We start from the raw sequence: 12862 nt of genomic DNA, 5'->3' as shown, positions 1-12862 counted from the left end.
CTAGTGTTGATATATGCATTCTTGGTTAGTTCTTAGTTTCCCTGATTGTTAGTTTCTTTGAGTTAATTGGTTTCACCTGTCTTGTTTCCCTAGTCCTGGTTAATCAGTCTCACCTGCCCTGTGTTAGTCATTACCCCTTGTAGTATATTAGTTCCTGCCTTTGTTCTGTTCCCCGCTGGTTCATCGTGTCTAAACTCTTGTTCATCGCGTCGTGTCTGGTTTTCCTTTGAGTGTAGTTTACCTAGTTTGTTAGTTTTCCTTGTGTGTATTTAGTCTAGTTAATTCCTCCCTGTTTTAGTTTTGACCCCTCGTGGTCCTTTGTTTTTGGTTAGTCGTTTGTAGTGTTTATCTGTTTTCTTTAATAAACCCCTTTTCTGTTTCCTGGAGCCGCAAGTGGGTCGTCCACCCTTCTTTTGTGCCTGTGATGCCTCGTTCCCGTTCCCGTGCCGTCCAGAAACATGACACAAAAGGGCACGCCATGCTCAGTAACCTTCTGCAACAAACTGACCCTGGAACATAACCTGCTACTGAGCAGGTTATTGTTGGAGTCAGAACTCCGCCGGGTCCGATGATGAGAAGAGATTCACTGCACAGTCGAGGAGTGGTTGCAAGTCACCAGTTTATTCTCTGACAGATTGCGCAATCTGGGAGCAAACATCCGACATACATTCAGCATGTACAAGAAGATGCTCGAACTCTAGGGGTCGGCTCTAGGTCTTTATAGGCCTTTTGGGGTGTGGCCCCCCTCGTCTGTACTTTTCCATCTACGTGACTACATCATACTTTAGCTTTTGCTCTAGTTAGTATGTGTGCATGTTCCCAAACAAGGGTAAAAAATGAGTGTCAGCAATATGATGGGTTCCTGTTCTCTTAGTGTCTAGAACAAGGTTATCTTGACCCGTTCCCTTGCTGTAAGTTCCTGCTTTTTCCCATTTACGGGTAAGATCACCTCATCCTAGTCTCAGTTCCCTTGTCTATTTTCTTCATTGGGTTAGAGGCCATACAGTCATAAAATTATTAGTTGTATTTCTTAAATAATTAACCCTTCATTATCTTCAGAGAGTAAGCTGCTATGGTTACGTACATACCCAGAAAGTTAACCTCCGTTTTTGGAACCGAAAGTTGAGGTTATATCCACTAACTTACCCTTAAACTTACCCGGGTATGTCACATAACCTGCTTTCTGGAATACCCCCCTGGTTGCTTATTTATCTCGTGAGATCTGGCAACACTGCTCCTGATGGAGCCTGCAGCCAGATACTCTTGGCCCGCCGCCAGAGTGTGTCACACAGCAACTCAGTAGGTTCACCAGCACCCCACTCAGAAGCACAGCAAGCCAAGCAAAATCGTAATTCACATTCGATTACACCAAACACCCCCCTCCGAGGCGGCAGCGTACACCATCCCATCCAGCCCTCCCTTAACCCACCGTATTGCACAGACCCGATCGGCTGACCATCCTAAAAACACACACACACACACACACACACACACACACACACACACACACGAAGAATCTTAAAAAGGACACTTCCCTTTCCTCTACCAGACCCACCCACGGGGTCTAATCAACTAAGCCCCAGGGATTAAACAAGGCTGGGAACCAACTTCCTCCTGTAAGGCCACTTAAAATTAATAAATTGTTTTACATGACTCAAACTTCTAAAATATTGGTGAGTAGGGGATTTTATATTTTATATTTTTAGCGAAAAGACGAACGGCAATAGAGATATACTAAAACTAGAAAAGTTCTCAAACAGCTCGCGAAGGTATAATATTACTCGGTATATTGATGCCCTGCCAAGATTTTAATACCGTGGACCCACACACAATCTGACAAACGATAAAAACCATTGTCCGAGAAGCGTCAAATTGAAAAATCCGAGGCTGACATTCAAGATTTTTCACCCACAGTTTTTGAGGTGAAAAAACGGATTTTTTGAAAAATATAAAATATAGGCTAAAAAAAATCGAGGCGGCACCAAAAAATTTAGGCGGGCGGCCATGTAAAACAATTTATTAATTTTAAGTGGCCTAATGACAGTAGTCTCACCCGCCGGCAACAGTCTCGCCCTAATAAATCCGCGCAACATCTACCTATTTCACACCCCCCTACCTATCTTCGCCGGCAACGATCCTACAAGTAATGACCGCGACCAGCACTAATCAGCCCCTCACGCAACACTGACCGGCATTCTTCTCCTTGTCTCCAACTTTTCCCCTCTTATCACCACACTCCGCTACATGCCCCTCCCCCGCTTAATTATTGATTTCACCTGTGGCTAATCTCCTTATTACTCCCGGACAGTCTCATCCATTCACCACAATACTTCCCTATATGACTTTCTGTTTCAGGGTTTCCAAATGTAATTTGGAATACATGTAATACATGTATAGTGACAATAAAAGGCATTCATTCATTCATAATTGGGTGCATTGATGGCACCTACATTCCCATTAAAGCTCCTTCAATAAATGAGGGAGACTATGTTAATAGATAGATAGATAGACAGACGTCTTTATTGTCACTATACAAGTACAGCGAGATAGCGGAGGAAATCTATTCATAGTATCAATGTGCAGGTAACTTGATTTTGTATCCTTAATTTTTTGCCTTGTTAAAATCATCAAACTCATTACTTTTTTTCCACTAACTATAGGTAATCATTACAGGACAGTACAACGCTGGTTACCACTGCATGGTTGCCCTCAGATGGGGTGAGGGGAGGTGGTGGTGGGCTCCCGCTAGTTAGACGGGCTTCAGCCTTTTTTCTATTAGCTACATGACAGAAAGAATATACTAAATCGTGTTTAATAAATAGTTAAGTGATCGTGTAATCAATTACCTTTTTGCAGAATGTTTTTGTGTTTCATTTTGACTTGGCTCAAAGTTCTTCTGTCTCCAGAAGGATTACACCTTATTAAATAAGAAACCATATATTCCTAGTCGATACACATTGTTATTAAATTTAACCTAAAGAAATGATCGAATGGCAGGACAAGTAAATGCTTTCATAGTGATTTAACAGTCAAAAGAATGCGGAAGCGGTGTTTAATTATTTTGCATTATAATAAAAGGGGAGGCGATGTCAAATTTGCAATTTAATACACACGCATTTACTCTGTCCGTTATTTTTTGTCAAGCCAACTCTCTTTCTTTAGCCGATGCAGCCGTATTGCTTTTTTTCATTATTATTGGCTTGAATTCTTCATATGCGTGCATTAAAACTTCCAACTCCGCCTCTGTGAAGTATGCCGCTCTCTTTTTTTCACTTTGATTTTCCATTTTGACTCGTGAAATCGGCGATCAATTGAAAACGTCTTTATGTATGCACGGTGCACGCGCATTAACTCTGGGTAACCAATAGGAGGTTGATTGAACTTACTCTTCTCAGGTGTTTTGGAACCGACATACTCATGGTATGCGGGTTTGGGGTATATCAACCCAGAGGTTAAGATTTACCAAATGGTAAGTTAACCAAGCTTTCTGGAATACCCCCCAGTACTACGACGCCAGTTGAGAAGTTGATTTGTTAAATCGGTGTTAACTGCATTGGAGTTTGTGCGCGTTCACATATATGGAGCACGTTCGGCAACGCAAGGCACCGTTTGACTCATAGCGCGATCTCCATATGTTTCACGGAGGAAGACTGCATGCTAATTATGTAGCGTTATGAGGAGTTTAAATCAACCCTTTAAAGAAAGTCCAATACCACTGCAGGTAACAAAAGCAGGCAGGCTTGTTGGCAACGTATTGACGACGAAGAAAATGCATACGTACATTTTCACGGTCATAAAACGTGGTCTAAAATATCCCACGACCGAGTATTAGACAATGTAGTGTTTTCTGAAAAGAATTGAAATACTGTTAATAAATACAGAGGCTAACAGAAGCGACACAATTCAGAAATCACCTATTATATGCTGCTAAGTAATATAATGCTCCCTGAAGTTCCATTACTATATGTTACTCATAATGAAACCTAATGTTAACAATAACTGATCCGATTTCAAATGCAATAGTAGTGGAAAGCGTTCGTCGCAGCAAGTCAAGATGAAATATAGAAACATTGTCACATGTCAAGTGGTAGGGATATGTATTTATATTTCTACTCATTATGAAAGATTTGTTGTGTCTAGCCTTCACTAATGGGTGAGGGTAAAATGCGGACCGTTTACAAACAGCGGATTCCGTGTTTATAAACAGACGTGTCGCAAAAGACGCACGCCGCGTAGACAGATCACGTGGCATAGAAAGAAACCCATACGACGTTACCTAATTACGGGGTGCGTTCGAGGTGTGTCTGCAGCTGACGTGACGTGGAGCGCGATCTGCCGTCGGCTGCAGGGGTGGAGTATACGCTGGATGTAAACAAAGGGGTATTCGAGGAGCTCAGGAAGGCGCAGCAGCTGCGCGTTCAGCCAGTGCAATTTTGTCATCCATATTACAGAGTACAATACGATTGTCCGAAATCCTTATTGTTGTTAATGTTTAACAATTATTTAATTGTTGGTTGTTTTTTTTTGTTTTTTAATGTTCTATATATCATGTTGAGCATTTTCTAGTCGCGGATAATTTGGATTTGGACGTTGTTGGAGCACGGCGTCTCCACCGGGTCCGTGGATGAGAAGAGATTCACAGCTGACACGGGGAGAAGTTGCAAATCACCGGTTTATTGTCTGACAGATTGCAATCCGGGAGCGGCCGTCTGACATACATTCAGCATGTACAGGAGGAGGCTCTGCCATATGTATCAGTTGTATCCCTTTTAAAGCCCTTTGGGCATCTCCCCCCCTTTCTCGGTACCTTCCGTGTACGTGACAACCACATGTGTGGTTCCAGCCGGCTCGTACTGTTCTTGGCCTTCTGGAAGGCTAAAAGATAAGTAGGGGCCGCTGATATTCTCTGTCGCCCCCCCTATCTGTTCTGATTAGGTAGTCTTGCCTTGCCGGCGCGCCAGTCAGTTCTCGTTTTGATTAGTTACAGCCTTATAGAATCATTCCCTTTATTGTATTAATTATTCCCTCAATTCCCCCTTTTGATCTCCACAAGGAGATCACCCTATTGGCGGGGGAGTTGTAGTTCAAAGCTGTCCAAATTACCTTTGCCCCTCTCCGGCCCGACAGGCAGGAGAGGCATCATCTGCGCTTGGATGCCATCCTGCTTCTCTATCACGGTAGTGATGAGACGAACTGATAGTGCGCGCAGGCAGGGAATACAACAACACCCGCAAGTAACTAAAATTGCAGCAAAAGTAGCAATGGATAATAAAAGCGAGCCCATTAAGCCTTTCCACTGTCCGAACGCTGAGGTCAGCCAAGCATCCCAGATGTTATTGATCCCGGAGTGTGTATGCATTGTTTTGGAGAGGGTCCGGAGACCCTCGAGTGCCCTGGTCACTGAGCCGTCTGGTGCTGTGTTGTTGGGAATGTAAGTACAGCATACTTCCCCAAACATAGCGCACACTCCCCCCTTTAGGACTCCAAAGAGTTCCACACACAATCCTGTCCATCCAGCCTAGGAAGGAGGGCAAAAACCCTGAGCTTCAGGGAAATTCCACTCCCAGCCCGCCACAGGCGCGGCCCCCCTTCAGGGTCCATGGCTGGCATGGCTCACAAACCACTAATCATTAACATTTTAAGCATTTTAAGCATCACACATAACACACTTGTTTCCCCCAACATTCCCCTTTTTATCTTGATCTCCATCCTGGTCCTAGTGTTGTCTGGCGGTGGATGAGGTGCTTTTGTTCTTTCTGGTCGTTGGAGCAGGGGTGGACTACCCTGCTCTGGTTGCTCAGGTCAGAGGATTATTCTGCCCCTTCTGTTGAGACCTGAGTTGCGTCTAGTTCAGCCGAACTGACGTTCTGGATTCCTTCCCTCAGGGCCTCCTGGATCTCTGCTGTGGTTCTCCCTGGGTCCTCTGCAGCCGCGCACTGGCTCCAGTGAAACCACGTGTCGCGTTTGCCTTTCAGACGAACCGCATGTGACGTCCTCTCCGTAACCTGGAAGGGGCCCGTCCACCTGGGCTCTGACCACTTCCGTTTGATGACTTTCAGGAGGACCCACTCCGCCGTGTGTGGTTTGGCTGGCTGGTTCTCTGGTCTCGCCTCCTGGATCTGTTTAGAGAAATCTGCAACGAGACCTTGCAAACAATCATAATATGCCCAAGGATTTTGCTCCCCCTTCTCGTCGGGGGTCCAGGTTAACCCTTTCTGTGGTCCTGGGAACTGCCTGCCTGTCTGGAGCTCAAAGGGGGTGAACCCGGTCCCCCTGTTTATGGAACACCTCACTGACATCATTGCCAGTGATAAAGCGTCAACCCAATTCATTTTGGTCTGCGCGCAGATTTTTGCCAATTTTTGTTTTATTGTTTGGTTCATTCGCTCCACTTTTCCCTGGGACTGCGGATGATACACAGTTCCGAACGCATGTCTCAATCCCAACGCTTTCTCCAGGGTCAGTCGGTAATTCGGGTGAACTTCCTCCTCTACCGTGATCATCTGTTTGGACACCACATACCCTGTGACCCTCTTTGCTTCCTCATCTGCGGCCTGATTTCCTTTCGCTACCATTGTTCCTGACCCTTCATGTCCCTTGCACTTGACCACTGCCCCTTTTTTGGGAAGCATCAAGGCCTTTGCAAATTCCCTCATTTCTGCTTCGTGTTTTATTGGCTTGTTTCCCGCGGTCAAGAATCCTGCCCTCAGCCATTGGCTGAGTTCCACATGCACTGCGCCTACAGCATATGCTGAGTCTAAGTCTATGGTAACTTCTTTCCCTTCTGCTAATTTCAGGGCCTCGATAACCGCTATCACCTCGGCTCTCTGGGCTGACTGGGCTCCCCCCAGTCTGTCTGCCTTCAAGGTTACATAATCCTGGCCTTGTCTGGCCACCACTGCATACCCTGCCTGCAAACCTCCTGTGTCTGTTCTTCTCTTGCCGTCTTGCTTTCCCCTCTTCCTGCTTGAAAATAACTTTGCATATTTGAGTTAGACACCCCATGTACAACTTCAACTCATAAACCTTGTTTTTTTCCTTTCATAGCACTCCCCCCTTGCGCAATGGTCAAGACCATGCGCATGCATTATTAAGGTGTCAACCACACGACAAAGGCACAACCAAAAATCCATCACGGTCGTAAAACAGACCATCAGAGTCCTTAGCATCCCCTTTGTTTCCACACAGAGGCCTCATAAGGCCCCTCCCGTGGCTGAACTCACACCCCAAGCATGCAGCCTGTTCTTATCAGTATTGCAGCTTAGCTTTGTGCACCTCAAGCCCCCCTTTCGCTAAGACCTTCAGCAACGGCGGCTTCAGTGCCTGTGCATATAACACAGAGCAGATCACCCACATACTGTAGCAATGTGATTCAATCCATCCAAATCTGCCCTAAGCATGTGTTCACATCCTTGCAGTATCCTCGCATGGATGAACTGCTGACCCCTATAGGTGATCGCAAACAAAAACTGTGACTGTTGTGTTAGGGACACCCTGAAAAATTCCATCTACAAATCCACAACTGTGAGCCACTCTGCACTGGGTGGCACATCTGTTAGCAGGGTGTGAGGACTGGGATCTCCCACTGATTGATCCTCCACTAACTATTTCGCTGCACACAAATCATAAACTAACCTCCACATTTTGTCTCCTGCCAACATTCCTCTACACTTTATTTCCCTTCACACTGCACTCCTATCATGCTCCACAGCCACAAACCTCTTAAGTCTCCTACATACTCTGCACTTCACTGACTCTCACCAACTCACCTTCGGTAGCAGCCTGCATTCCCTCACACTGAAATCTCTCCATCGCAACAAACAAGTATGTTTGTTCTATGTCCAATTCAGCCTATTGCTATATTGTTCCTGTATAAATGGGCCCCACTGTTCTAGAATTTCCCAAACTTTATCAGTAACCTCTTCAATCCCGTATGAACTATGCTGTCCCCTATTGAACAACAAATTTTGTCGCAGAAGGCTGTACTGTCCACTGAGCACCTCTACGCCCCCCTCTGTACATTTTATGTCTATCTGCAGCTGACACAAAGCATCTCTGCCTGACAAATTCACTGGGATATGCTCTAATATTAGTATGGGCATATTTACATGTTTGTAACCTATCTGAACTTCCATTAAACAAGATTTTGGAACATACAGGTGTGTCCTGGCTGATCACAGCTCCAGCACACCAGCTGAACCAGCCTGTTCCCCAGTCTCTCCAGAGTCTGGGATCATCAAATTTGTGGGTAAATGGGTGCCCTTTGAGGAAACCCCCATCCATTGTATCTACTCACTCTGTTCCAATTAGGGACCTGAGGCCAATTAGTGTCCTGGGGGGCCCCAGCGACAGGGGACTGTCGGCTGTCCACAGGCTGCCCCCGGGGCTTGGGTCTGGAGAGACCACTGGTGTCTGGACTTTTTCTTTTTAGCGGTCAGCTCCTCCAGCTGCATCTGATTCCATTTCTTTGTCAGTTCCCTCTCACGCTCTTTAGCAAAGTCCTCCTCCTCTCTCTGAATGCCGGATTCTGCAGGTCCTGCTCCGTCTCAGTGTGCCGTCGCTTTTCTTGAGCTTGCAGATAGGCAGCTGGGCTCTCCCCCTCCTTGATGGGCTCCACCTTCATTTCAACCACACTCAGCCATGGAGGAAACATTAGTCGCAGCTGATGCCAGCAGTTAGCACGGTAACCGTCAGAGTGACATGCATCATTCACAGGAGTCCCTGTCACCGCTGCCAGGCCATTGCTTTGCAGCAGTCTCTCCATTCCGTCTACCCCAAAAACGCAAGCCAGAACCACCTTTATGTCCCCTATCGCCAGGAGCCGACCCATAGTTTCCTCCTCAAATGCTTTTATCCATTTTCTGGCCCCTTCTGCCAGAACTGGGAGTCTGAGAATCAGGCCCTCCAGATCCTGTCCTGCCCACGGCACATACTGTGTCTGTGCTCCGTTCACCCTCAGCGGAAGCATTGGAGTGTCCCTGGTGGGGGGCTTCACAGCCCTCCTGCTTCTCACTATTCTATGATCTGCATTATCCTCCTCTACTCCTTCCTCACTCTCTGTTTCTGTCTCCTTCTCCTGAAACTGACTCCATCCTTTAGATGGAGGGTTAGGGGTGTCCAGCAGATGCACCAGCCCTTCTGCATTACTACCACTTGCTCCGTACCCCACCTTTATCTCACTCCCTTGTTTCTCAGGCCCACATGCCTGGCCTTCTGTTCTTCTCTCACTCCCTCGCAGTCCTTCCTGCACTGCCTGCCGCAGCAATGCACTCACTTCCCTGTATCCATCTAAACAACTTGCCGTTCCGTTCTGCTCCCTACTTCCTTCATCCTTCTGTGTCACCTCACCACTGAATTCTACCTTCCCCTCTATTACTGGAAACTGACCCTTGTATGAAGGAGGGGGGGCTTCCACTAACGGACACTGACTTTGATATGACAGTGGCCATATTTCTTCCTGCCTCATCTCTTCTTTCTCACCCCCCTTCTTCTCATTTAGTGCCTTTCTCATGGCTTTCTGCTCCCTTCTCCAGGCCTCTCCGTTTACTTTAAATAACCTCAGTACCTCCAGTTCCTCACTCCTTTTCTTTTTACGCCTTTCTGTGTTCTTATTAGCCTTATGATACTTTATCAGTCTCCATCTCCTCACACACTGCCACATCCCATGTGCCCCCTTTAGGCCACTTAGTTACCAGGGCCTTTGTTCTATTCCCCCACTTTTTAGACATCTTTTCTATCCTCGCTTTAAGCAGGGGGTGCTCTCTCCCCAACTGCTGTACTGGTGTTTCTGCTGCCTTTACCGGGGCCTGCATTTTAATGCTTTTCTGCACTCTACTGTCACTTGAACTGTTTTCCTGTCTAAAAATGAACAGAGTTCCTCACAGTCAACCCTTGCTCTATTCTTTTTTTTTTTTTTCGAATTCTCTCCCTGACTGTAGCTACTTCACCTTGATGTGTGGCTCTAAATTATTTGTTGTTATTTTTTATTATTATTTATTTTCTACTTATTTCCTCTCCTAACTAAAATCCCTAACACTGCACCCAATTATCTACGGGCACACATATACTAAAACCTCTTGTCTATAAACTGTTATTTTTCTCACAAAGATGTGCTTTAATACCCTTTATCTCTAAACTTAGTCTCTATAATCCATAAAATCTATTAATCACAATATTTTATTCAAATACATTATTTTAAGATTTATCAAAGTTCTAAATTTACCAACCCGCACTTCCACTACTGTCAATGACGTTTTATGGAAATGCACAAATGCTCTATCCTGACCCCTGCTAACTTGATCTCTTCTACTTTGTACTTATTTCTGCTTTATACATCTTTACTTGCAACTTATCTGTTGAACATATACGTGGGCTTCCCCCGATTTAGCCCAAAACTGCGTACGTAATTATTTTCCCCACTTCTGCATCAACTTAGCGCTCGCTCTCTGGCGTGCTGCTTCGTCCCTCTGCCTAGCATGCTCTCTCTCCGTTTTCCACAATAGCTCTCCCAATGAGCGCCTGTCTCCTATCTGTTGTCCAGCACCCCGGACCACTGCTCACATACGCTTCCAGGCGTCAGCTACCTCCTTATCCTTATCTCCTTCACCACTTGCCCCTTCTATAGCTTCCTTCACCACCTGGATCTGCTTTACTAGTGGCTTCCACACTGCATTTTCCGGGGACGCCCATCCCCCGTCATCTAGCTCTCGATCAAACTCGCGGTCCATTTTTAATCTGTCCTGACTGTTTAGATCCCTTGTCTAGCAGCCCTTCTGCCTCCGGATGTGGGTTCAGCCACCCACACTCAGTACACCTCCTTATCCTAGTCGAATGTCCTACCAACAAACACCACTAATACATAAATCAACAACTTCTAAAATAATAAGACTATATTCAAAGCAGCTTACTGTTGTGTCCCCCCTGAACAGGGCACGTCCCACAAGCTCAATCCCAGTCAAACAGGCCCGCTCCCAGCCGAAACCCCCCCGATCTCCAGCAATGTCAACTTGGAAGGGGGTGTTCTGTGAGAACTCCCCTTCGGTTCTGACAAACTGTAAGACCGCAAGCAGTGACAGCAGAGCCACGGGCAAGTTCAACCAACACAGAGCGAGCGGCGAGCACCCTGAACAGGAAGAACCCACAACCCTGCTCACACACAAACCAGTACAACTGCACCCAAGCTGGTGCTTTGATTCACCCCTTCTTTTTTTTTTTTTTTTTTTTTTTTTTTTTTAGTTAGAGAGGGGGACCTTATTCCCTCCTCCCAATCTAGAATTCGGGGTCCTGAATTCCCTGGGTCTCCCACCCAGCTTTTCTACCGCTCGTAAAATTCTATTTCCCTGCGGGGGTTCCCGTACCCTCCGCTCCTTATAATTCTATTTCCCTGCGGGGGTTCCCGTACCCTCCGCTCCTTATAATTCTATTTCCCTGCGGGGGTTCCCGTACCCTCCGCTCCTTAAGGTTCTATTTCTCTGCGCACGATACCTAGACACAATGCATACACAATACATAGACATACCCAATATATAAACACAGTGCGTGCAACCTCTCCTCCGTCTTACTTTACCGACGGGCCACTGGACACTTCAAACTGCTCAATTTGATATATCCAATGTGCAGATTTTGATGTAACAGGCTCTGCTCACCTCTTCTAGTCGGCGCCTCGCAGTTCTCTGTGTCCAAGTAGGCCGCGTCTACCCTTAGCCGAATCTTGCGAATCTCCTGGGGATCCCGGACGAGCCCCCAAATTGTTGGAGCACGGCGTCTCCACCGGGTCCGTGGATGAGAAGAGATTCACAGCTGACACGGGGAGAAGTTGCAAATCACCGGTTTATTGTCTGACAGATTGCAATCCGGGAGCGGCCGTCTGACATACATTCAGCATGTACAGGAGGAGGCTCTGCCATATGTATCAGTTGTATCCCTTTTAAAGCCCTTTGGGCATCTCCCCCCCTTTCTCTGTACCTTCCGTGTACGTGACAACCACATGTGTGGTTCCAGCCGGCTCGTACTGTTCTTGGCCTTCTGGAAGGCTAAAAGATAAGTAGGGGCCGCTGATATTCTCTGTCGCCCCCCCTATCTGTTCTGATTAGGTAGCCTTGCCTTGCCGGCGCGCCAGTCAGTTCTCGTTTTGATTAGTTACAGCCTTATAGAATCATTCCCTTTATTGTATTAATTATTCCCTCAACGTCCAGCTACCATGAACGTCACAGTTTGTAGGTGCCTGTTCTTGATAAATAAAATGAATCATAATAATAAATAAAAATGTTTCTTTCACCAAAAAAAGTGTATTCTGACGTATTTTTGTAGATTTCAGAAACACTATCGAACTGTATCTTTGTGTTGTCTGGTTTCATTTTCTCATATAATTAGGAAGGCTATACTGTACACCTTGCAAACACTCATGTGAAATATCGACACTATTATAGAAACGTCACGTTGGTTGGCACTGTACAAGTCATTATATCAGAATTAATACAAGAAAGAAAAAGAAAATTGCAAAGCATCTGTTACATTTAAACATGGAAGTAGCATGTAGAAATAAGTCCCCCAGGCTTGGCATGTAGTAGTGGAAAAGGTTAAATTTTATGAAAACATTTAAAAGTGTTTGTGGCAGCATTTGTAATTATCCATTTTGTCCTATACACTGTAACAATAGGGAAGCTGCCCTGCATAATCTAAAAGTCCACAGAAGTGGCATGTAGAAATGAGGCCCCAGAACATGTGATATATTGCCAGCAGGGGCGGATTAAGGTGTACAGAGGCCCCTAGGCTACAGTAGTCTGTGGGCCCCCCAACCCCGCCCCCCTCCGCGCCAATGGGGACCCCCTTGCAGGCTGGCACACGTGGGGCCCCTAGGCTT

The 12862-nt window shown here is 46.1% G+C and overlaps 1 protein-coding gene across 3 annotated transcripts; it reads right to left on the bottom strand.

The window, feature by feature from the left end:
* Nucleotides 1-4654: 4654 nt before the first annotated feature.
* On the bottom strand, nucleotides 4655-12181 carry LOC140582786 (uncharacterized). Of its 3 annotated transcripts, none has more exons than XR_011985567.1 (2): nucleotides 11965-12181; nucleotides 4655-6119 (listed from the first exon to the last, which is right to left on the bottom strand). XR_011985567.1 is itself a non-coding variant. In XM_072707114.1 (2 exons), the coding sequence occupies exon 1, from the start codon at nucleotides 9659-9661 to the stop codon at nucleotides 8471-8473; it is 1191 nt and encodes a 396-aa protein (XP_072563215.1). In that variant the 5' UTR covers nucleotides 9662-11638; the 3' UTR covers nucleotides 4655-6119; nucleotides 8297-8470. The 3 variants fall into 3 exon arrangements, 1 of the variants encoding a protein (XP_072563215.1); XR_011985566.1 differs by lacking the exon at nucleotides 11965-12181 and adding an exon at nucleotides 11646-11958; XM_072707114.1 differs by lacking the exon at nucleotides 11965-12181 and adding an exon at nucleotides 8297-11638.
* Between the last annotated feature and the right edge of the window lie 681 nt (nucleotides 12182-12862).

This window comes from Paramormyrops kingsleyae, chromosome 25 (assembly GCF_048594095.1).
Source record: "Paramormyrops kingsleyae isolate MSU_618 chromosome 25, PKINGS_0.4, whole genome shotgun sequence".
Classification (NCBI taxonomy): domain Eukaryota; kingdom Metazoa; phylum Chordata; class Actinopteri; order Osteoglossiformes; family Mormyridae; genus Paramormyrops; species Paramormyrops kingsleyae.
The sequence above is the reverse complement of the archived record's forward strand: the minus strand, read 5'-3'. Positions and strand labels throughout refer to the sequence as shown.